This window comes from Eulemur rufifrons, chromosome 27 (assembly GCF_041146395.1).
Source record: "Eulemur rufifrons isolate Redbay chromosome 27, OSU_ERuf_1, whole genome shotgun sequence".
Taxonomy (NCBI): Eukaryota; Metazoa; Chordata; class Mammalia; order Primates; family Lemuridae; genus Eulemur; species Eulemur rufifrons.
Genome location: NC_091009.1, coordinates 30240793 through 30266787, shown reverse-complemented (window position 1 = coordinate 30266787; position 25995 = coordinate 30240793). Strand labels below are relative to the sequence as shown.

The following is a 25995-nucleotide window of genomic DNA, read 5'->3' as shown; positions in this document are numbered from 1 at the left end:
CACCTCTTCTACTTTTTTCTCCCCACTTTACAAGTAGGATAACTGCAAAAATATTAGAGTCCATATCCTGACCCTCCTGTCAGACAAGAGTTGGGATTATTTAAATTATTATGTTAGATAAGTATAATGTCCTTTCATGTACACGGCTTTCACAAATTCAGTCATCTCATACTGGGGAAAATTAAAATAACTGTAAATCCTTCTTAGACAAATCTTACCAAATACAAATTCCTGTGTTTATAATACACCCCACAAGACACACATATGCATCAGCAAATTTTCTGAAATCGTGTGTAACAATTTTTAATCTAATTTTAAAAAAGATTCAAGTACAGAAAAGCTTCATCTAAACCAACAGAAGGATCATATTCTATATACTCTAGTTTTGATGTGGGGCTCTTGCCTTTCCAAGTTTCACTTTTTAAAAATCTCTTCACTGTAAGGGAAATGAGGGATATGTATTTGGCACTAACCCTTGTGTCGCTAAATCTGCCCCCAGACTCTTCTTAGCAATGAGCAAATAAAGCTTTGGGATTTAAGCTCCTTGCAACCCATCAATTAATTAATCTGGACAGCAGCCCTAGGTCAGTGTCAGATTCCCTTATAACAGAAAGGTCATGATGGAATTAGATTCAAGATTCTACCTACCCATTTTTTTAAATCTAGAAATAACACCTCCTGCTGTCCCTCTTTTACATAATAGAAGGCCTGGCTTTTAAAAAGTAATAAATAAACATATACACACACACACCCCCTTGATAAACCTCATTTTTATCCCTGCAAAATATTTGTTAAATTTCATAGAATTTTACAAGAAACTACCAAGTGAGATGGAATCAACAAATTCTAAGAACATTCATAATGTGATCTGCCTACTAGCATCTCCCATCTGAAAAATAAGGTGATTATTTCAGAAAGGGAGAGGAAAATCCTTAGATTTTAAGAGATTATTAATAGAAAACATTTTTCAATGACCTAATTTTTAAATCACCCATTTTGAAGAAAATATTTGATACCATATGTTAATATAGAAATTCTGCTCAAACAGAAACTGTAACATCAATGCTGAAAATTAAAGTATGATTCTTCAGAGAAAAGTGAACCTAACAATCTAACCAACAACTCATTAGACTCTTCTAATTTTCATTTCCCTAAAACTCCTTTTCCAGAAAGAGACTTCATTCTATTTCTTGGTTACTCCTGACTTCCAGCTTTGTTTTGTCAGGCTAAATACCCACTCTGACCAGAAGTCCCCTTCCTAAGAGAGGAAAGTTGAAATAAATTCTGGCCAATACAAAATGGATAGCAGAGAATGGAACGATGTTGGCAGAGAATGTCCCCACCCACCCCCCACCCCCACATCTCTGTGTGCCAAGAACTGGCCTGAAGATGGTCAAGTTACTTCACAGGTTCCAACAAATGTGTAATAAAGCAATAAAACCACAGACTAAAATGAGGAAATATAATCCCCAACCTAATTGGGCAAAGTGACTATCACTCACTAAAGGTGCTCATTGCTAACTGCCCAAATGTCACTCATAACCTGAATAGGACAAAGGCTAAGCCAAGCTGTTCACTGAAACTGAAGGTCACTAGTTTTCTCTCAATCCCAATGCTGCTACTCTGCTTTCTGCTCTTATAGTCAAGGAAATAGCTAAAGGGACTATTCTTCATACTTTTTTACATGCTTGACATTTTTCATAATAAAGAAATTTTAATTTACACCCTGGAAGTGGTAAGTTTGGCAGAACAAAGTAATTAGTCTTCATATCCAGAAAGAAAGCTTAAATGAAAAAAAAAAATGGGAAAAAAAAAACACCAGATGGGATGACTCTAAGGTCGTGTATAAAGGTATATGGCAACTGTGTTTTAAGGAGAATGGTCTACAATTAAAGATTTGAATGTTTAAGTCATGGTGGAGGGGGGAAAAAAGGACTTAAAAGAATGCATTTGGTGAAATTCTACATCTTTGTTACCAACATCCTCCAATTATAGAACTAAAATGCCTCACTGTCCTAGAGACAGCTTTTCTTCATTAGTCTGGTTCATAAACTTGGTCGTAAAAAGCAAATTCACCACAGAATACATCTAATAGTTAATGACAGAAAAAGGAACATTTTTGGAAGAATTTTTTGAGGAGTACAAAGGTCATCTCATTTAATTTTTCTCTTTAATCCCATGCTAGGACACAGCAAACAGGTAATACTTAAGAAAACCTTGTTAGGAGAATTGCCTATAATTTTCATGCTAAAACAAGTTTCTCACAACTCAGGTTTTAAAAATCCAAACTTTATTAGTTTGTCAAACTTTATTTTATTTATTTATTTTTTTTGAGACTGAGTTTCGCTTTGTTGCCCGGGATAGAGTTGAGTGCCGCAGCGTCAGCCTAGCTCATAGCAACCTCAGACTCCTGAGGCTCAAGTGATCCTCCCGCCTCGGCCTCCCAGAGTGCTAGGATTACAGGCATGAGCCACCGTGCCTAGCCTGTTTGTCAAACTTTAAATAATCAAAAGTTAACGGTGGTAGTCCAGGAACATGGCTTTCCCAAGGTGTCGCCCCATTCACCTACTCACCTCAAAGCATCAGTACACTTCTGGTGATTCCTTTTCTAGGTTCCCAAACTTAAAAAATTTCAAAATGTGTAGCCTTCCAGTTTCCAACATTTATCCCACCTAATTTTAATTTTTTTTTTTTTTTGAGGCTGGCAATGATCTTCTACACTTATAGCAAGTATATCAGCATAATCTCCAGATTTTCTAAGAGAATCACCTAATTCTTAGAAAAAGAAAAGACATACAACCACTTCAACACAAACCAAGCTGAAAGGACCATGCATGAATGAAAGCAAGGTCCTCCTAGGTTAGTTTTTCAAACCCAGATAGCATTTGGAAAGAAGCACGTGAGTAGGCTTCATGGAAACTAACTGGGTACCTAATTAGCATTTTCATTTTGGGACATGGGTTTTCCCTAATCCTTTTTTATAAGCCAACCTTAATGGGGTCCAATTAAGGCAACAATGAGGTTACAAAAAGACCCCATTACAGTGCCTAAACTGAGTTCAATTTTTTTTTTAATCGAATAGTTTACCACGTATTTTTTCACCTTTCTAAGAGAAAATTCCCTCACTGGCAGATTTCTAATTGCCTATATTCAAGTATCCAAACATCCTAAATTTTGTTACTGTCCCCCCCAATTAAACAAATAAACAAGTTTATCACTAATCTATCAACCAGAAATACTCTTCAATCTAGGCCAACAGATCATAAAGAAAATTAAGGATATTAGAGACAAAGAATAAAATTAAGAGTTAATAATTTCCTTTAATTTTTCTTATTACTGTCTTAATAAAAGAATTCAAACTCGGGCTTTAATAGAGAATATTTATTAACACTTTTCAAAAACAATTCTCTATTCATTCTGCTCTTTAGGAAAGTTTAGATTGCATGTTTAAAACCATATCTTATGATCATAGCAAGGATAAGAAGTTTTTCCAGTGGGGGTAGGGACTCAAATCTTTAGCTGACATATATTTGCAGTGTCACTCACATTCCACTTTAAAAGTCTATTGATTTTGTTGATTAGCTAACAGTTACAACTAGGCGGATGTTTGTGGCTCCTAGTGTGCCAATTTACCACTGGCAAAGTCAAATTTAGCTAAACATCCATTCAAAGACTACAACAAATGAAGTTTGTTTTTGCTTTGTTTAAGGCAGACACTTGTGACCTAGAACTGCAGGGCTTAATCCAACCTCCTACCAAGTTTTTCTCCTGAGCAGTATAGTCCTAAATTTGTATTAAAAAGTAGTTACAAGTGAGTATAGGGTTTCCTTTGGGAGAGATGAAAATATTCTAAAGTTGATTGTGGTGACGGTTGTACAACTCTGTGAAAATACTAAAAACCACTGAATGGCACACTATACAGTGCAGTAGTGTATGGTATATGAATTATATCTCAATAAAGCAAGCTTTTTGTTTTGGGTTTGTTTGTTTTTTTTTTTTTTTGAGACAGGGTCTCACTTTGTTACCTAGGCTAGAATGCAGTGGCATCATCACAGCTCACAGCAACCTCAAACTCCTGGGCTTAAGGGATCCTCCTGCCTCAGCCCTCCCGAGTAGTGGGACTACAGGCACCACCATACCAAGCTTATTTTTCTATTTTTTTGTAGAGACAGGGTCTCACTGATGTTCAGGCTGGTCTCAAACTCCCAGCCCTCAAGCAAAGTGATCCTCCCACCTCACCCAAGTGCTGGGATTACAGGTGTAAGCCACCACACAGGGCCAAAAGCAATTATTTTTGAAAAGTAGTTATAAATTCTTCCTCAAGGATGTTTCTACTGATAAGTCTTTTCTTCAAATGTTAAAGATTTAAAGCAGCCAAAGAATCGCTACAACTAGGGAAAGATTCCATGACACCAGAGAAATTGGGAAAACAGAGGGCCAAAATCAATCAAATCCAAAGTTAGGGAGAATGGCAGGCTGGAATGGGAGTAAATAAGCTCCCCATCATTAACACTTTCACCATACAAAGAAATGTGTATTTAAGTTCCTCCCAGTTCTCTTAGAGTAGAATCAATAGGCTCACTCAAAGATGCTATTTCAAAACGCTTAAGGGCAAACTTGGGGGGGGGGGGCCAGTGGCTCACACCTGTAACCCTAGCACTCTGGGAGGTCAAGGCGGGAGGATCCCTTGAGGGCAGGAGTTCAAGACCAGCCTGAGCAAGAGCTAGACCCCCCGTCTCTACTAAAAATAGAAAGAAATTAGCTGGACAACTAAAAATATATAGAAAAAAATTAGCTGGGTGTGGTGGCGAGCACCTGTGGTCCCAGATACTCAGGAGGCTGAGGCAGGAGCACTGCTTGAGCCCAGGAGTTTGAGGTTGCTGTGAGCTAGATAGAGGCCACAACATTCTAGCCTGGGCAACAGAGTGAGACTGTTTCAAAAAAAAAAAAAAAAGGGCAAATTTGTATGCTGGCTAGAAGGATGAAGAAATCAAACTAGTGACCACAGAAGTTAAAGCTGGGGGGAAAAAAATGTGTCCACTGTGCCATCTGGGGTTTGATTTAAATCTCTGATTTTTGGACACTGCCAAAGAAGAAATTTGTGGAATCTGCCTATCTGTGGCCAAATGTCAGATGTTCGAAGGCAAGAAAGTAAGTTATGAAAGCCATCAAATATAGTCCTATCAAACTTGGGAGATTCAAAAAAGTGATGACTGTGCAGTCAACTATTTTTTGCCTAATAGTTATTATACCCTAAAATTATCTCCAAATACCACAAAGTGATATGAAAAATATCATTTATCCTTAAACAGATATCTAAGTACAATATAAAGAAAGAAATTAAAATTGGCATTTTTAAGGTTACAAAACCAGATTAATTGTAATTTGAAAACGTCTTAGCCCAGAAAACAAACCTGGTTATCCCCTATACTTCATATAATTTCAAACAAAGGTTTGTTTATCTCTTTAAACTTTAAAATCAAGATTTGAGTAGTCTTCTTAATTAACTTTTATCACATTTATCTTACTATATTTTCACAAATTTCTGACAACCCCTAGGTGCCATAGACAAAATAATGTAAACACCTAAGTTTGCAAAAGCCAAGCAGCTTAGGAGCCTCTAAGTAGGCTATAAACTGAAGCTACATAAGTACCATTAATTAAAGATATAAAGGTAAGAACAAAAGGAAATAGAAATGCTTTATAATTCTCCCCCTTACCTCCTAACAAGTAAAATATCAACAGCCCCAATTTCTCTTTTAATATATATAATAGCCATTTGTGTTCTAAAAACTCAGTCAACAAAAATCATCTAGAAACACAGGCATTACATAGCTATTCCCATGGAAAATATTTCCTACCTATTGAAGGGTTTTTTTGTTGCTATATTTCAACTATATGAAACCACTTGTTCACAGTTAGCTTTCCTAAAACAAAACAGTTTCTAAAACAAAGACTGTTTACATCTCTTAAGAAGCCTTTGTTTCAACAAGACCCCTCTTCAAGAACTACAACTTCTGGAAAGATTTCTCTTTTTGTGATTATATCAACAACAAATACTCCCAAACTCTTTCCATTTGTCATAGGAGTTTGTTAACAAAGAAGGATGCAAGCCACCTTCACACAAAGGAGGCCTCCAAAATAGAGCATTGGTTATGTTTGTAGATTATTTGTGCCTCTTTAACCCTCTTCCTCAGGCTGTAGTATGTAGTACTCTCAATACAAAATGGTGGCCATCATGTCTCTCTGACATTCTGAGTGGGAAAAGGCAATACGATCACAAATTTTGCAAGATTGCCAGTAATTTATTAGCCAAGATGAAGAAATGGGTAGCCAAACCTTACCATAGCAACACTCTCTTTTTGGGAAAAGGGTACTCTAAAAGGCAAAGAATAAGAAAGCAAGATAAAGGATTTACCCCAGCCCTAATATACCACAATACCAACATGGAGGACAACTCCCAGGAACCTGACTCCTCACATTTTGGTTACCAAGAACTTACTCAAGTTACCTCATTTCTGAATAAAATCCTATTAATGCAAATGTACAATATTCATACTCCCCCTTCCTAGTATGTGACATAAAGCTAAACTGCCAAATGCTTGAAACATGACCTATTATTCAAGAATTAAAACCTTGGCTCTCACCAGCCCCGTTATAACTTCTGCAGGCCTTGCGCTCTAAAAGAAATGTACTTCCCTTAAGCAACAAGAATCAACCTCGTCCACTACACTGAGAGAAATGGATCTATTTTCAAACGTTTCTCCCCTATTAGCCGGCCAGTTATTTTCTGAGGCATATGTTTCATCTCCATGTTCAAACTTGTTTAAGAAAAACTAAGTATGATGCCCCTGTTTTAATTTGGGGTGGGGGAGGAGGCTGGGATAAAGACGACTTATTCAGGGATCTCCCTCAAAACAGCTTTCCAAAACAGAGTGATTACATACAGAACCCCCGAAACTCAAAATGTCATTACAAAGAGCAAGCTTAAGGGAGAAAGAGGTGGGGGGGGGGGGTCGTCTTCCTCCAATTAGGGGAGGCGGGCAGAGGAGGAGAGTGGCGAGAACATTCTTAAACAGTAGGAAAGGCAGTTAAACCACCTTCCCAACCGTCCCGGCCCATCCAACCGTCGTTTAGGCCAACTCGGACTCAGACCATCCCGAAAGGTGGGCAAAAAACTAGGGGTGCAGGAGCGCACTCAGTTCCGGCTGTGGGGGGCGGGGGGTATGGAGGAGCTGGCCGAACGTTGGAGCCGTTAGGGATGGTTTCCGAACACCCCACCCCACTCACAGGCCCCAGGCCCGAGGCGCTTTAGACAGGGCTTAGAGGGCTGAGGTGGGTGACTGCATTTCAGCTTCCGGAGGTTGGGAGCCAGGGGGAACGAGCTGGAAATCTTCCGAGGTCTTCTTGCCTGACATCTCCCCCTACACACACGGCCTCGCCCCCACCCATCCCCACCAACGCAGCCCAGGCCTCCCGGGAGAGCGGAGTGGCTGGGCCAGAAGTCGGGTGCGTGCGCGCTCGGGAGCGCGGGCGGGCATCGGCGCCCACCGCCGCCGGTCCTGCCCTCCGCCGCCCCCAAAGTGCCCCCCAGACACTTACGCCCCCCACAACACAGCCGCTCCGGGGCCGGACCCGCGGCGCCTCCTCGCCCCCCGGCAGCGCCGGCCGCCCCCTCCGCGACCCCGGCCCGAGGCACACCTGGAGGCCGGGGGACCAAGGGATGGTGGGGTGCCCTGGTCTGGAGGGTGGGGCGCCCAGGTAAGGGCCGCTCCGGGCCGACGCCGCCGCCACACAAAGGACCAGGGGCTCCCGCCGCCATATTGAAAACTTTCCTCCTCGCACGACAACTCGCAAGTCCCCCACCCCCACCCCATCACACACCCCCGCACCCCGGGAGAGGAGGCGAGGACCAGCCTGAGGAGCCTCGCCGAGCCCAGAGCCCTCCCTCCACGCCCGCGCCTCCGCTGGGCTCCAGGAGGAAACTCCCCCGCGACCATCCCCCGGCTCCAGCCACCACTCCATCCGGAACCGAACCCGAACCCCCGGGCTGGGCCACGCACCGTCCGTCCGAGCCCCGCGGCAACCTGGCCCCCCTGTGGCACCGCCAAAGCTCCCCGCTCTCCCACGCTCCCTATCTCCCACCCTGGAGGAGCTCCGGTCTTCCTCTCGCTGCCTCAACTCCGACCCTCTGGGCAGCCCCAAACTTGAAGAGGCCCGCAGGGCGACCTGTTCCCCGCCCCCCGCGCCTCGGGCCTCCCCGGCCCCGCGAGTCCCCGCTCCCTCCCCCAGCCGCGAGCAGGATCTGGGGTGCCGGCGTGACTCACCGGCGGCGGCCGCACCTTACAGATCCCAGTCTGCTCGGCTATGGGCCGGATCTTGTGGATGAAAGCGAAGGGGTCCGCGAACTCTTCCCAGCTGGGCTCGAAGACCGGGCACTCGGGAGGAGGCAGGAACTCGCCCAGCGGGCCCGGACCCCCGAGGGGCAGCGCCTGGCGCGGGCCCGGGGGCAGCGCGGTGGCTGGCTCCATCACCGCAGGTCGGGCAGGAGCGAGGACAGGGTTGGCTCCGGGACCGCAGCTGCGAGCTCCGCTCGGTCCCAGACCAGTGCAGACGCGGCTCCGGCGACAGCAAGACCGACTTGTACAAGCAACGGCAGCACCTAGAGCTTTTTCAGTCTTCCTCCGACGACGTCTTGCCGCTAACTCACGCCGTGCGCCTCCGCCGCCACGGCGAGGAAAAAGAGTCCCACCCCCACCCCCACCCACCCCTCGTCCCTAGCTCCCTGCCCCGCCCCGAATCGGGCGGGGCCGAGGCCTTCCGCTTGGGGTTGGAGTTTATCCTTAAGGTTCAGTTGGGCCAACATTTATTGACATTTGCTATGTAGCAGAGTTTCTGCCCTCAAGAAGTTCATAGTCTGTTGAAGAGAATCAGATCCGTAAGCCACTCATTCAATCATGTCAGTACACTGTGGTTGGTGCCATGACAGAAGTATACACTTAGTAAAACCCGGAAGGGGCAGAAAGTATTGGAAATCGAGAAGGATTTTCCAGGTAGAGAGGAAAGATTGAACGTAAGAACAGCATGTTCATGAGAAGGTAGTAAGAATGATAACAATATAATGCTTCTGAACACTTGCATATCCTAGGCACTGTTCTTTGGTGATTAATCATTTACACAATAACCGTATAAGGTAGGTTCTCTTATTTTCATCTTACTAATAAGGAAAGTGAGGCATAGGTAGACTAGGCAATTTGCCCAAATTCACCTGGCTAATAAGTAATGGAGACTATTTGTTGAGAAGTGGGGATATTGCAGGGAAGAGTCAGGCAGAAACAATATGACAAGGTGGAATTTTAGAGAATCAAGACTTCCCAAATAATCCAGACAAGAAATGATGGGGCCTAAGTCCTATTCATTAGGAGGAAGGAGTAAAAGGTAGGAAATAAAATTAGGACATACTAATAGTTTGGGAAGGAACAATGAGGTATTAAAATTCTCTGGTACATACAGCTAGAGATATCCAACACAAGGGTATAAATCTGAAGGGGGGAGATCTGAATTGGAGATATAAAACTGGGAGTTACTTACATATGGGTGATAGCCATTATTTATCTAATGCTACTGTTTGTAAAGCACTGTCCTAAATGCTTTGCATTTATTAGCTCACTGAGTCATCACAACAATCCTATTGGATAGATCCTGCAGTTATCTCCATTTTGCAAAGCAGGAAATGGAGGCACTGAGAGGTTAAGTAATTTAAAGAGATATGAACACTTCTGAGGCACTTTTTTCTTTTTTTGGGGGGGGGGGGGAGGTATGTCCAGCCTCAGAAAAGAGGAGAGAAGAAGCTCAAAAAAGTAGAACTTCAACACTGAAATGACCTCTTTCATCTAGAAAGCAGCCAAATTCATGCAAGGACTGTTAGCCAGAAGCTCCTTAGGGAGGAGTCAATGGAAACTTAGCCCTGCTTTCAGATTCACCTAGTGGAAGGAAGTCTCTTATCCTTAAGGATTCTTCAATTAAAAATAAAAAAAAAAAGGAAAGAAAAACGGCCACCTCTTCAATAAACTCTTTTCAGGGAAACCTGGCCCCAAAAGAGTTCACAGTGGTCCTTGGAGAAGATAGTCATTTTCTTAGCTCTCTAGGACTTTGGGACATGGATCCACCTTGTCCTGCTCCCCACTGCAATGAAAATTCAAGCCAAGCTAGCATCCTATTTGAGAAGTCATCAGTGCAAGATAGATATGTGATATGGCAAGTCATAATACAATGCTAATGGTAGAATCTAAATGGATGGACTTGCTGCAAAATCTTTTAACTTTGCTGACTATTTGAAAATTCATAATAAAATGGAGAGAAAAATCATTATTGTCGCTCTTTGCGGTGGGCATTTCGTGCTTTTAAGCGTCTTGCTGGAGATGATTTCTGTGATGTGGTCTCTCTTGGGAGAGCGTTAAGACTATTTTCACCATTAACGTTGGCATCTTATACGCCAGGTGAGTATAACTTTGAGAAAAAATTCTAGACACATATGAATCGTGACTAATATCTAACTGAGGTGCACAAGAAGTAGCCTAAGAAAATATTTCCCAGTTCTCAGCTGTGTCCTAGGACTCCCTCTCGCTCTCAACTCTCAAGGTCTCCCTTCCTCCATTTCCGGTGGTGACCCTAAAGTGATGGGATTCTACTGCTCCCAGAGCAGGCAGCAGCTGTTTGGCTCCCGGTGGGCCCGACGTGACGTTAAGGGAGGGGGTGGTTGTCGGGAGGGTGAGGGGAATCTGAGCACTGAGAGGACTCTCCGGGAAGGCACCAGCTCCCCCGCCTCGCAGGAGACGCTTCCCCTTGCCCTTTATGATGTGTGTTTACATGGGCGGAGGGATCCCTCTCCAGCTGACAGCCACACCGCGGCCGGCTCTTCTTTTTTTAAAGAGCCTAGCCACAGGCGCTGATTGGCCGCCGCCCGGGCCGCGTCAGCCTCCGGGGGCGGGGCCCGGGCCGCATTGTCTCGTCTGGGGCCGGCTGGACGCCCCAGAGGCCGGACCTGGGCAACCCCGGCCTGCAGGGGCCGGGGCTGGAGCTCCTGCAGGGCTGGGAGCGAAGCCTGGGCGGGGTCAGGTTCAGGTTCCCGGGGGAAAGCGGGGCTGCAGCCCGGCGGCCGGAGCGGAACCAAGCCCCGCTCTCAGTGCCACGTCTCCAGGAACCCCCACCTTACTCTTGGACCACACTCCGCCCCCGATCCCGGGCCTCAGTTCCCCAAACCACCTCCGTTTGTGCAGCCCCAGAGCCACTGGACACATTCCTAGGGGTCTCCATCCTCAACCGGGCCATTCGGCCCCCAGATCCCACCCGCCAACCTGCGCCCCCAGATCTGCAGCCTGCGCCCCCAGATCCACCCGCCTGGTGATGAGGCGCTCCTCGCGCTCCTTCCGGTCGCTGCCAAGGGAAGACCGCGCTCCTGGGCTCCAAACTGGGGGGCCGACTTTCTCCCTCCCTCGCCGCCCCTCGTCCCCCATGCAGCTGCCCTGGGACCGGCCCCGGGATGACGGAGGCAGGCCCGGCTACCCAACGGCCGGGGAGGGGGCGGTGGCCGGCGCAGCACGTAGCGCACGTGTAGGGTCCGCTCCCCACCCCCTCCGCGCCGCCTCTGACGACTTTCCAGGGCTCCCGATGTCGCCCGCGCGCCTCCCTCCGTCCTGACCTCGGCTCTCTGCGCCCTCCTCGCGCGGCGTGCTTTCTGGCACCCCCTTCCCTCCCCAGCCCTGTTGATCCACCTCTCTCGTTCCCCCAGCCCCCAGGTGCACGGGATTTCCTCTGCCTCTTCACAGTCCCTCTCAGCGCCTCGTCGCTCCAGTTCAATGCCATCGTCTCTCTAACCACCTCTCTTGTCCTGGAATGTTTGGGGGAGATGTCCCCTGTGGAAACCCGCAAACCCTTGGGATTTAGCCGGCCTGTTTTATGTACTTTGTGTGTTTCCACAGCGCCTTGTTACTGCACTATCACTGCACTTACAACTCAGTATCTGTTTTTTTCCCGCTGGCGTGCTCCCTGCGCTCCCCCCTACACAAGCCTCTCCCACCGGACCGTAAGCCCCTAAAGGGAAGAAGTAATGTCTCCCTATACCTGGCATCAGGCGCGCGGTGGTGGACACTTTGCAAGTATTTGTTGAAGGTCAGGGGAGGGGAAATGGCCTTGAGTTTCTTTGGCTCCAATTGGCTGAGGATGGAGCTTTGGGCTGGACGAGAAGAATCTGGTTGCCCACATGAAGCAGGAAGGAATCTCACAACAGATCGGAGGTGGGGTGCTGGTGGAGCCCCCACGATGGGTGGGCATCACAACTGAGATAAACCTTCCTCCTCCATTCCCTGCCTTGGCTTCCTTCCCCGACTCCAGCAGTCCCTCCTCCTATACGCTATTATCTTCTGCTGGACTGGTCTCCTACGTGGGACTTCCGTGCTCCCTGCTCTGCCCGGCCCCTAGCTGTGGGGGGTGCCCTTGGAGATCAGCTCACACCATGACAAGGGGCTCATCTTTGGGTTTCTGGTCTTGGGAAGCTGGGTCTGGGTCCTAGGGAGGCACCTGGTAACTCTCCTCCTCCCATCTCCTCTTCCTCTCCAGTCCTGGAGTCTCTTCTCTGCTGACTCAGCCCAACTGAGATCTAGGGTTACTGCACCCTCAGTCCTGGGCTTTGGTTTACCTGGGTGTGGGGCTCAAAGGGCTAGACCCTTGTCTGGGTCAGGCACTGGCAAGTGGGATGTTCCCACGGTGCTGCCAGCCCTGCCCATAGGCGCTGGGAGGGGCAGAGTTACCCCCACCAGGGCTTCAGGGTGTGTATCTTCCCATTCCGGTTCGGCCGCTTTCGAAGCCCTACACTCCCAGGGAGCAATCCTGTGCGCTGCGGAGAGAAGCTGAGAGGGAAACCCATGGTGCCCGTTCATCCTGCAGCTGCACCTCCAGCACCCCTACGCAGGTCTCAGGGCTGAGGGGCCCCTGACGGCATGCTCTATGGCCTTGGATAGCTGGAATGTTTGGAATTCCCTGTATCTGGGATGAAAGTCTTCCAACAGGATGAAAGGGCTGTGGTGCAACGCGACGTCGGAACTTTATAGAGCACCGCCCCATTTACCATGCCCGTTTGAAATTCCGTGTTCAACCAAATCATGTCGAGTGTGCAGCACAGGGTCCGACACACTAAATGCTGCATACTAATTTCCCTTTTTCTCTTCCCTGGAAGAAAGGCACGATATGTGAAAAACTAGAAATACTGTACTGGTATGAATAAGCCAGGGCCACAGGCTGGAAGTATTAACAATTCACAGTCTATTCGACACAGCAACCCTGTGAAGTAGGTGGTATTATTGTTACCATTTTTCAGATGGAGAAACTGAGACTCAGAAAGATTAATTAGCCAAAAACCATAGATATAGTAATAGCAGAGCCAGGACTAGAATGGTCATCCTAGTGCCTGCCTTTGATCTTCCGAAAACACTGAACTGACTCTCTAAAGCTGAGGAAAGAGGACACAGAACCCTCATCTCAGCTCTCACCAGCTGCCCCTTAATCCTTTTTTTTTTGGAGACAGAGTCCTTTCTTCTGTTGCCTGGACTAGAGTGCCCTGGTGTCAGCCTAGCTCACAGCAACCTCAAACTCCTGGGATTAAGCTATCCTACTACCTCAACCTCCCAAGTAGCTGGGACTATAGGCATGGGCCACCATGCCTGGCTAAATTTTCTATATATTTTTAGTTGTCCAGCTAATTTCTTTCTATATTTAGTAGAGATGGGGTCTCACTCTTGCTCAGGCTGATCTTGAACTCCTGCCCTCGAGCGATCCTCCTGCCTCAGCCTCCCAGAGTGAGTGCTAGGATTATAGGTGTGAGCCACCTAGACCCATGGACCCTTAATTCTTAATCTGTCAACATCGACCCATTCTCTCCACTCTAGGTTACAGTGTCTTCAAATTATGACTGTAATTTCCAGTGTTTTTGTTTACATAGCAACAGCAACGAAAGTTTCACAAAACAATATTTACCTCTACACAGTGATGTACTTACATATGCTGGTTGAAACCTACTAAGTTGATTTTGTAACCAATAATGAACTGTGACCCTCAGTTTGAAAAAAATACTGCTTGGTGGTTAGTTTTTCCTGCTGTTTGGGCAGCTTTCAAGAAGATATACACAGACCGATGACACAAAGGGAAGACCATGTAAAGACACTAAAAGAAGATGGCCATCTGTAAGCCAAGGAGAGAGGCCCTCAGAAAAAAAACATCCTGCCAACTTGATCTTGGACTTCTAGCCTCCAGAATTGTGAGAAAATTAATTTCTGTTGGTAAAGCCAATTCCTTAAAGTCAATCATTCAATCTCTCTCCATATGTGTATATACACACATCCTATTGGTTCTGTTTCTCCGTAGGACCCTGATTCATGCAATCTAATGGTGAGTCCTCCATACCCATACCCATCTCATCTTGAATTTCAGCCACTGCCCCTATTTCCATGTCCTCTGTAACAATTCCCCCAGAACATTGCCTACATCATATACAAACTCAATAATTATATCTTATCTATCTGTTTTTCATTTGTCTGCATTATTCTAGTCATTTTCCTCCTACTTGTGCCCACAGCCCTTCAGCCCCAGGGATCAGTTTGTGCCCGATCTTTGTAGCATCTCATGCCAAACCGGTGCTAAGTATAAGATCAGGGGCTAGCACCGTCTTGCAGTCTCCCAAGACCTGACTTAGAGCACAGGTTAAAAACTCAAATGCCTACAGGGGCAAGACAAGTAAATGAGTGAAGTCAGCAAGATGAAGTTTATAGAGAAGTGAGGATGCACGACCAGCTCCTGGGGACTGTCACTACTCAGACCAGGGTTGCGGCAAGTTCCAATTTTTCGAGAGAAGCCAATGTTTTAGGCTTTCATGTAAGCTATCCCAATTTTTAAATGTTCAATCTTCAAATTTTTAAAAAGCAGTGTGTAGGCCAATGAAACACTCCATGGCCACCTTCCTTCTCCAACTGCCAGAAAAGGATAGTGGGTGATGAGCTTGCTGCACTTCAGAAAGCACAATGGTTACCAAGGGAGCATGAGCTGAGGCGCTCAGGGAGAAATGCTGGCATGGAGGTGAGCTCCTGCCCCGTCCCTAGTCTGTGGGTCTCGTGCATTTCCTTAGGCTGAAGGGAGAACTCTGACTTCCATAAAAGTCCAGAGCCCACACCCAGAACACACAGTGGCAACAGGTGCAATATTGATTAGGAACCTGGCAAGGAAGGTGTCAGGGCTTTGTGATATTTATTCTCCTCCCTCCCTCTATTTTTTGCCCCCGCTAAAATGGGAAAGAAGTATGGCAAGATCCAGAAAGGTTCTCAGAGTGCTGTGCACCTGTGTGAGAATCCAAAAGTAAAAATCTGGGTGAGGATTTAGGAATGAGGGGAGATGGACCTCCCAAATACGAGGGAAAGGAAGGCAGTGCTTGTCTCTAACAGTTATTCCTTCTGTAAAAGAGCTAACATTTGTTGAATGCTTGCTATATGCCACGTATTTTTGTGTGGATGGTCTCTTTTAATCCCAAGAACTCTTGAGAATACCCATCATTTTTATTTCCATTTTATAGATAAGGAACTGGGTTACAGAGAGGCTGAATCACTTGGCCAAGGTCATGTGGGCAAGTGTTTCATGATTCCAGCCCCAGCCATCTGCATTCAGAATCTGAGCTCTTGACCATCACCCACAGAATGCCCTTCTCCGGAATACTTCCCAGTCCTCCCAGCATTGCTGTGCCCCCAGCACCTAACATAGTGTTTGTTGAAGAAATAGGTGACCACTCACCACCATCACACAGGCCCTGATAATTAGTGAGTTAATAAATACTTGTTGAGCATGTTCTCCCGGCCAGGTGCCATGTGAAGTGCTATAGATACAGCATTGAATAAAATAAAGCCCCTGAGATAGACAACAAACACACAAACAGGAAGGTAGTTTACGGTAGTGACAAATGCTGAGAAAAAGAAAATAGAATACATGCTAGAGTATTGGGAGGATGGAATGACAGACGGGGTGGGGAGGGCTACATTAGCCACAGTGATCTTAGGCAGCAAAGACAACATCTGAGCTCAGATGTGGTTGTTGAGAAGGAGGCAGCTATTGGAAAAGCTATAGCAGAGGGTTCCAAGAAGAGAAACAGCGTACGCAAAGACTCTGGGTCAAGAAACAGCTTAACATGTCCAAGGAAACCTCCCTCGCACCTTACCAAAGGAAAGCAAAGCCCCTGAAGCTGGAGAGAGAGTGGAGAGGGAGACGAAGTGAAAGAGGCAGGCAGAGATCAGGTGGGACCCTGCAGGCCAGCTGGGAGTTTGGATTTCATCTTACTCGCAGTAGGAAGCCGTTGGAAAACTGTAGGCAGGGAAGGGATACCATTTGATTTACAATTTTCAAAGGTCTGACTGCCATGTGGTAAACAGACTGCAGGAGAACAAGGGTGGAGGTGAGAGACCAATGAGAAGCTGGTTGCAGTAGATGATGTTGAAAAGTGGTCACATTCTAGATAAATTCTGGAGGAAAATGTAACGGAACTAAATAAGTTGAATGTGGAGTGTTAAGGAGAGAGAAGCATTAAGGATAACTCCTGATTTCTTTTCTCTGAGTAACTGGGTGAATGGTGGTGCTATTTACTGAGATGGAGAAAACTTGGGGAGGAAATGATTCGAGAGGTAGGAAGAACCTATAGTTCTATTGATATTTTGGCTCTATTAAAGTTGACACACCTCTTATTCATCCAAATGGAGATGTTGAATAGTCACATAATCTTCAGCTCAGGATAGATGCCAAGATAGGAGTCAGGGCTGGAGATGTGGGAGTTATCTGATACCCACAATTTCATACATACACATACATAAGGTACATATATACACACACACATATACATACATAAGTTATTTATTTATTGATTGATTGTCATGCTACTGGGGTAAAATCACCCAGGGGAAGTGTATAGGAAGGGAAGAGGCCAAGGACAGAGTCTTATGACACTCCTGTATTTACAGGTTGGAAAGAGAATGAGCCAGGAAAGGAAACTGAGAATGAATGTTCCATGTGACAAGAGTGATGTCAGAGCAGAGAGCGTTTGGAGGCGGCGGCAGTGGTCAACCAGGTCAAAATTACAGAGAGGTTGAGTAAGATGAGGAGAGAAAATGTGAAATAAAGTGGGCTAATTAATAAAGACAACCGTTTCAAGGAGTTTTATAGTGCAGAGTTGGAGAGAAATGGCACAGAACATGAATTCAGGCAAGCATTTTGCTTTTTGTCTTTTTTTCCACTGGGAGGTAATAAAGAGGATAATCACAGGGGTGAAGAACTTGAGAAGGTGAGAAGTAGGAGTCAAGGCCTAAGTGTCAGTGGAACCAACCGGAGTGGAGAGAATGTAGCAGAGATGCAAGGAAGTGGAGGATGTGGCGGGGACAGGGGGTGATAGTTCTTGGTATCTGGTATCTCAGTTAATGCTGGTCTTTAGGATGCATGCTGATTACCAGCTGTCAATTATGAGTCACGCACCTATCACATGGGAGTCCTGTGCATGCGCACCTCTGATGATGGGGGAGCAGGTGGGTAGGACACAAGAGTAACATCACAGAGGGAGCTTAGCTCACGGGTAGAAAACTGGGGAGACTTCAGCTTGCTGTGCCTGGCCTCACCCTCCGTTCATTATTCCTAGAGTGACTAAGCCTCATAAACCCCCCAGCTCCTCTTATTTTCTCTCTCTCCTGCCTCTTCCAGAAGCTTGTCGAACTCAGCCGGCTGAATGGGAGCAGTCCTCGCCACGTGACTAGTGGACTACACAGGAGGCACAGAGGGGAAAAGCTGTGCCTGCAGCGTGACATCCTTTCACTGCAGTCATCAAGCCCCTTCGTTCAGTGTATGTATCCACGTGTTTATGGTCTAGAAAAGAGAAGTTTACTTCTTTTACATAAAGAGGTTTCTATTTGAATCACCTATGCAACGAAAAGTCTTTGCTTAAGGCAACCAGGTAAAGAAAAGTTTAATCTGTAAAGCCTTACTACCATATATATTATTTTGATAACTGTTATCAAAAACTAAATGGCTAAGGGAGAGAAACATGTTAGCTCTACTGAAATACTAAACTAGAAGGCATCCCTGAAAATGGCGGAGATTAATATGGCCTCAGGAGCACAGAAATTATTGATTACAATGCCTTTTCTTTTGTGTACTGAGCATGCAAGGAAAGAATCAAGAGCAGGTGACAAGGTATATTAAAGCTCTTCCTCTGATAATCTAGAAGCAATCAGAGAGACACATTCTCGCTAGAGAAAAGACACTAACAGAGGAAGAAAGCAGCATACAAGCACTTTTGAGGCTGAGCCAGCTGAATTCCGATAACCCAACACTCATGAAAGGATTTTTTTTAACTTTGTTAACAGAATCATATTCTAATCAAGGTCTATGGATAAGATTAAAGATTAGAATAAATTAAGAATATCCTTTGTAAAAAAAAGAAAGACATGTCAACATGATGTAACACTTAGCAACACTTCAAGTTCAGTTATTTTATTTATTTATTTTTCTTTTTTGAGACAGAGTCTCACTCTATGGCCTGGGCTAGAGTGCAGTGGCATCATCAGAGCTCACAGCAACCTCAAACTCCTGGGCTCAAGTGATCCTCCTGCCTCAGCCTCCCGAGTAGCAGGGACTACAAGTGCCACCTCACCTGGCTAATTTTTTCTATTTTAGTAGAGACAGGGTCTCACTCTTGGTCAGGATGGTCTTGAACTCCTGACCTCAAGTGATCCTACCACCTCGGCCTCCCAGAGTGATAGAATTACAAGTGTAAGCCACTGCTCCCAGCCTCCAGTTCAGTCATTGTAATAGTTTCATTTTTGTTTAAAAAAGCAGCCAGGCCCAGGCGTGCTGGCTGACACCTGTAATCCTAGCACTCTGGGAGGCCAAGGTGGGATGATTGCTTGAGGTCAGGAAGTCAAGACAAGCCTGAGCAATTTAGCAAGACCCCGTCTCAACCAAATATAAGACACATTAGCTGGGCATGGTGTTGCATGCCTGTAGTCCCAGCTACTTTGGAGGCTGAGGCAGGAAGATTGCTTGGGCTCAGGAGTTTGAGGTTGTAGGTTGTAGTGAGCGATGATGACACCATTGCAGTCTAGCCTGGGCAACACAGAGAGACTCTGTCTCCAAAAAAAAAAAAAAAAGTGGAGGTACAATGACCCCCCGTTTTCTCAGATAAACTGACCATAACACTAAAGCCCCAGCCAACCCTCATCATTTTGAGTAGGGGAGACTTTGGGAAAGTTGAATCTCCAGACAAACTTAGCAACTGTCATCACAGGACACGTGACCTTCCTTCTTGGCAGGGAATAAGGCTCCATTGCACCAGGTTCCTAGGTCAGATAAAAGGGTGCACTTGGAAATAAGTTAATGATGATGAGGAAGGATAGAAATGGGGACAGAAGGGAAGTTCTAAGCATGGATGGGAGGGAGAGTCTTCCAGTTGTACACGTTGACTTCTTGCTGTAGGAACCATATCCTGAGGCAGACATCATGCGGTGTTCCATCAGGAGATGCTTGATAACCTCAGTGAGCGTCATATTCCTGTGGCTCTTCATCACCTTGCAAGTCCTCAAGGAAACTGAAGATAACCAAAAGGTGATGACTATCAAAGGCCAAGTAGCAGCTCTTGCTAAGCTTGGGAATTGGGGATCTAGGGTGGAAATGGTGTGCACAGGCAGATTCTCAAAAGCACCTGGGCTTTCCTGCTTCCTGTACCTTTTAACTGGAGCAGGAAGCTGCACGGGGAATTGGGGTATGGACCTGGACCCATTGGTCCCTAAAGAAGCTGCAATTACTTTTCATATGTGTTAAGATAAAGAAGAGAGCAAATACTGCTTGAGTCCTGGATATTTCTGCCAATGGCCAGGCATCCTGAGAATGTGCTGGGCTCACTCTAGGAAGAATGGTCCACTCCACCTCTTCCTAGAAAAGCTTATGGGAAGCCAGTGGGGGATGAACCCTGTTCTTTTTCTAAAAGGATGTATATGCTTTACCTTTGCCAATGCCCAGCAGGCCAAGTACGGCAGCAGGAAGGGCCTGAGACAACTAGAAGACTGGCAGAATATCACCTTCAAATATATGGAAAACATCCAGAGGAGAAGAAAGAGTGAGTGCCAAGGAGAGGGAGGGTTTGAGTGTCCCGGGGAAGTGGGGACAGCAAGAGAGGTAGCTAGGAAGGAAAGAAGAAAGGGGGAGGAGAAAAGGCAAAACTGTGCCCAGGAATATTTGAATCTGGCGGACAATTCTCTTTCCCTTCCCCACGACATTTCTATATCAGGGATACGAGGAAGAAGAAGGGAAAAGATAAAGTTAGTTATAAGAAGGGGGAATCGGCTGGGCGTGGTGGTTCACGCCTATAATCCTAGCACTCTGGGAGGCCGAGGCGGGAAGATTGAGCTCAGCAGTTCAAGATCAACCTGAGCAAGAGTGAGACCCCGTCTCTACTAAAAATAGAAAAAATTAGCCAGGCATGGTGGCGCACACTTATAGTCCCAGCTACTTGGGAGGCTGAGTCAGGAGGATCACTTGAGCCCAGGAGTTAGAGGTTTCTGTGAGCTAGGATGATGTCACTGCACTCTAGCCTAGGGTGACAGAGTGAGACTCTGTCAAAAGAAAGAAATAAAGGAGGTGAAGTCATTGGATTAGAGAACATCTGGATTAGAAGAGGTCTTAGGATCACATAGTCCAACTCCCTTGGTTTTATGGATTAGGAACGAAAAACTCAGGGCTGAAGGGACTTGCTCAAGAGCACACAGTCTGTGGCAGAACTTGGAGGAGAACCTTGGGCTCCTGACTTCTAGAAGAAGTCCTTTTTCAAATATGCTTTCTGCAAAGGAGAGCTTTGGGAAGATGAGTAAAAACAAAAAGAATTATAATAACTATAATAACAGCTAATATTTATTGAGCACTTAAACCATGTGCTACAAAGTTCTAGGCTCAGAGAAGACTCAGAGGGACCCACAGGGACTCGACATCACCTAACTCAGTACTTCTCATACTTTAACGTACATATGAGTTACCTGGTGATGTTGTCAAAATGCAGATTCTGATTAACTAGATCTGAGGTAGGTGTTGAGATTCTGTGTTTCTAATAAGTTCGCACTTGAGGCTGACGTTGCTGGACTCAGGACCACACTTTGTGTAGCAAGGAGACGAAAGAGGGAAGAAAGGAAGAGAAGGTCCCAAATAACATCCCAACCCCTAACCCTTTTGACAGCCCTCACCACTACTGCACACCGACAGTTGTCCCTATTTTACCTCTCTTTAGCATGGCTGACAGTGGGGATCTCCTCGGAGTCACGAGGGAACGAAAGCAGACTCTTGACCACATTGGTCTCCCTGTTCCGTGTTTCTTCTAAGGCTGAGCGGAAACGTCTCACCGTCCTGGTCCACCTGGCAGATTCTGATCTCACCTGGCTCAGAAATACTGTTGCCCATATTTCAAGCCTCTTTAGCCCACAGATCTTGGCAGGGCAGTTGCTGCTTATCCATGCTCCAGCTGATGCCTACCCCACTGCAGATGGCATCAGGGATAAGGCCTACCACGAGGAATTCTACTCCAAGCAGAACGTAGATCATGCCTTCCTCATGAGCTTTGCCACAAAGCTCTCTGATTACTTCTTGTTACTAGAGGACAATGTCTTTTTTGCCCCCAACTTTGTCACCCACATTCGTTCAAAGGTGACCACCATGAAGACCAAACCCTGGGTGCTACTGGAGTTCTCCAACAGGGGCATCCTTGGCAAACTCTTCCACAGCAAGGATCTCCCACTCCTGGCCCATTTCCTTCTCCTCTTCCACAAGGAGAAACCCCTTGACAGGCTGATCTCTCATTTCCGCACCCTCCTGGTCCAGGAAAAGCCAATCATCTGCAGACCCTTCCTCTTCTATCACAGGTTCCCCTATGGCGCCACTGATGACAAGCAGAAGGCCGCAGCATTTCAGAACAAGAAACCCTCTGGTCCCGACAACCCACCTGGAGCTGTTTTCACAGACATGGAGGTTTTCAATGTTCACTACCCCTGGGAGGCCTACACTCTGGACGAGTCGTTCTTCTGGACACACAACGTTAGTGAAGGGAAACACCTGACGGTGATTCTGAACCAGCCAGCAAACCTGAGCAGAGTGCAAGTGCTGACGGGCACCATCGTGGACGGCAGGTACGCCCTGCACAAGGGGCAGGTGGAGCTGGGCTACTACCCTGAGGAGGTGCCTCAGTCCTGCACCAGCTTCGTCTTGCTGGGCCGGCTCATGGAAGGGCAGATGGACCAGAAGATAACTCCGAAGAACATGGGGTATGACGTGAGCTGCGTGAGGCTGGTGGTGAAAGCTAGGCAGGCTGGTGGTCTCATGATCAGGCATATCTACCTCTGGGAGGAAAATGCCAAATGGAAGGAAGGTGATCAAAGTCGATGATAAATCAGTAGGGGTATGAAAAATTAAAATCCTAAAGCCATTTCATTCTAGCCTGTGTGAATGACACGAGAGATTCAAGGGAAGGGGGGGCAGAGAGAGAAGACTCTATCATTCTTTTAGTGCCACCATGATGTTAGGAGACTTGTTCCTTCCTTTTTGTACCCGAACAAGCAACTCTCATAGGGTATCTTTTGCTGAGACAGACATAGCTTAGCCTAATTGGGGGAAAGGCCTTGGTCACTCCCAGCATTTTAGATTCCTTGGATGCTGGAATCAGCCTAAATACAGGGTGTTTGTGTGTGCGTGTGTGTATACTTATATGTTCACATGGAGTTAAAGGTGGGGGCGAGGTATAAGGAGGGCAAGTGGGAAAATCATGAGGATCCCTGGAGTTGACATAAGAAGAAGATAAGAAAGGGACTCTCGTAGAAGTCAAACTCTGGCCGGGCGCGGTGGCTCACGCCTGTAATCCTAGCACTCTGGGAGGCCGAGGCGGGTGGATCATTTGAGGTCAAGAGTTCGAGACCAGCCTGAGCAAGAGCGAGACCCCCGTCTCTACTAAAAATAGAAAGAAATTAGCCGGACAACTAAAAATATATATAGAAAAAATTAGCCAGGCCAGGTGGCGCATGCCTGTAGTCCCAGCTACTTGGGAGGCAGAGGCAGAAGGCTCACTTGAGCCCAGGAGTTTGAGGTTGCTGTGAGCTAGGCTGATGCCACGGCACCCTAGCCTGGGGAACAGTGAGACTGTGTCTCAGAAAAAATAAAAAATAAAAATAAAAAAAAGAATTAAACAATACGTACAAGGTTCTATCTCAGTGCCTGGCATATGATAGACAATAAACTTCCCACTTCCCTTTTCTTCAGGGACTGAGATCATATCAGGGTACCCTCTGCCTCAGACAGTGGCTGAGGCCTTGTTCACATGTCTACAGGGGCTGTGAGATGACACGGATGGGCAAAGCAGGCCTGGCATAAGAACCCAGTGGCAGAAGTGTCATCATAACTGGCAACTGATCCTCAGCCTCTGCGTATGGGACGCGGGGAGAGCGGGGGGCCTGTGGCGGACCTGGGTCTGCACGCCGTGTCTGGAGCGCGGAGCTGCTGCTCAGCTTTGCCAGACAGCGCACACGGGCAGGGGGCCGGCACCGCCACATCTGGCCATCTTCCAGAAGGAGCCGCAGATCCCAATTTTTATGTTAGACCTCCCAGTTTCTTCAATGCTGGCACGTAATTCAAAATGCTCTCAAAACAAGGTTTTGAGACACCATGAGCCACTACCCCTCTGCTCTGGGGAGGCTTCCCCAGGTTGACAGCTTTATCTCGGATTACGACCCCCTCGGATACTCTCCGCAATTGTTTTTAGCTTCAGAAGCACTGGTCAGCCGGACAGGATTTCTGCGACATACCTTCATCTCTAGCAGTGTCACCAACCACCTCTGAGCATGGATTACTCTGCGGGTGGCTGCATCGATCTGTTGTTGATTCTATCAGCTCCTCCTTCAGAGACCGGCATTTTCCTGATAGTGACCCACCCACCCTGTTTGGGGTTTACCATTCTTGGTTTGGGATGAGCCATCAAAGGATTGACAATGAACGTTGTAATTCAAAGGGCAGTCCTTTCACTGTGGACTGGGCTGTGGCACCGAAGGTTGAGTGGCCTGGAAGAGCTTGCTACAGTTCAGAGTGGCACTCAGGCCAGGAGCTGCCTGTGACTCTGCACGCCTCGCTGAGGAGGGCCGTGGGAGTGATACACAACCAAGTGGCCGCGCCGTGTCCCCAAGAGAGGCCTCCTTCCCAAGTGTTGGATCAGGGTGTCTCATCTTGAAGATGCCGAATGGTGAAGGTAGACAACAAGTTAAGTGGTTATGGGGTTGGCAGAAGAAATGCAATTAGGAAAAAAAGTGACCCAGGTCACCGGAGAATAGTTCCAGGGGCACTGGCGATGACTACCGAGAATGCCACCCTTCCTCAGACCTCTTTTCCTTAAAGATGACCCCAGGCAAGGGGCGAGATGCGGGCACATTTGGCTTCCCACAACTGCCTTCTCTGGGACATCCTTTGTCCCCTAACATGGATGCCCTGTCTGTCTTCCAGGTGAGGGTTAGGGCAGGGGAGACAAGAAAGGCAGTTTGACAAAACATGCCTTAACATTCCTTGGGAGAAGTGAACTCTAAAAGGAGATCAGCCTTGGCTACCAGAAAGCAAGATGCTTCTTTGAGCAATGATTCTGTTCTTGCCCTTCTCCAACTCTTCCCTGGACTTTTTGGGGTCAGTGAGATGCTGAGGTAAGGGGCCTTTCTGGTTCACCCTAGGCCCTCGTCCTTTCCAAATCTTTCCATGCTCTGCTGACCTTATTCTGGCCTCTCACAAGCCAGACACCCTCTTACAAAAAGCTAAAGAAACTGGGGTCTTGCTTTAGAGAAAGATGAGGGGTGATGTTCTCAAGGAAAGGAAATATTGCTTCAAGAGGGTTTTTGGAGGGTTGGACAAAAGTAAGGGGGCTTTTTAAAAAGGAGGTTAAAACCAGGGCTGACAGGGTTCAGGGTCAGACTGATAGGGTTCAAAGTTCTGCTGTCATTTATCAGCGGAGCGACTTTGGGAAGGTACTTTAACCTCTGGACCCCAAATTTCTCATCAGGCAAAATGAGAATAACACAGGATCGCTGTGAGAATCAAGAGGTGGGAAGGACAGTGAGCACTTAGAACACTGTGGTACCCAGCCCTGAAACATGTTAGCCATCGCTAGTATCACTGAAAGAAAAAAGGAGAAGAGATGATGTCATTCCCATCGAGTGTGCTGTGGCTCCCTGACACCCACCTCCTCCCCACCCTGCCCGGAGCCTCCTCACTCCTTTTCTGCATTACTAATCCCTGCTCCTTCTGCAAGGTCTGGCCCGGCGGCCCCTCCCCTGAGCACCCAGGGCACCTTGAGTTGGATTTGTCTGGACAGTGAGTTCCCGTGTTACCTCCAAATCCATGGCTGAAGCTCAGTGGATGTTGGTTGAATTAGTGAATAATCCCTTGCTTTTGTATGTCACTCCAGTTCATAAAGCTCGTAGGAATACATTATCTGATTTAATCTTCAGAAGCACACTGCAGGGAAGATCCCTGTTTTACGGATTAAAAGAATATATATGAGAGAGACAGGGTGCCTGGAGTCTGCGAGGGTCATGAGGATTGCTGCAACCCAGATCCTGCCTGAGGCTCAGCTCCTGGGTTACCTTGTGCAGCCAAAGGTGGGCATCTGGGGGAGCTACCAGCCCAGGGAGGTGGCTTCTGAGAAACCTCACCGGTCACCACCCAGGGGGAGGCTACCAAGGGCCCAGCCCGTCCCCTGGCCCTCTTATCCCAACGAATCCAAGACATCCAAACACCCGACCCTCTCAACCAGCCTGTCCCCAGACCCGCTCCTCTGGGGATGTGGCTTTCCCTCACCCAGGGGACAGGCTGCTGTGGTCTCAGGCTGACGTGGGGGACAGGGGTGTCTTCCTTTAGTGA

General features: G+C 46.9%; 2 protein-coding genes across 4 annotated transcripts in view; one reads left to right on the top strand and one right to left on the bottom strand.

The window, feature by feature from the left end:
* The window catches only part of KDM5B (lysine demethylase 5B), a 65303-nt gene extending 56603 nt beyond the window's left edge, over positions 1-8700 (bottom strand). Inside the window, exon 1 of one of the 3 annotated variants that reach the window (XM_069459378.1) lies at positions 8328-8700. In XM_069459378.1, the coding sequence (XP_069315479.1) occupies positions 8328-8531 (204 nt within the window). In that variant the 5' untranslated portion in view covers positions 8532-8700. The remainder of the gene's footprint in view (positions 1-8327) is intronic. The other 2 variants (XM_069459381.1, XM_069459379.1) reach the window with 2 other exon arrangements.
* Positions 8701-19569: 10869 nt separating this feature from the next.
* Positions 19570-23937, top strand: LOC138375714 (alpha-1,3-mannosyl-glycoprotein 4-beta-N-acetylglucosaminyltransferase-like protein MGAT4E). Its single transcript, XM_069459509.1, has 4 exons — positions 19570-19674; positions 20089-20185; positions 21347-22477; positions 23861-23937. The coding sequence occupies exons 1-4, from the start codon at positions 19570-19572 to the stop codon at positions 23935-23937; spliced, it is 1410 nt and encodes a 469-aa protein (XP_069315610.1).
* Positions 23938-25995: the final 2058 nt, after the last annotated feature.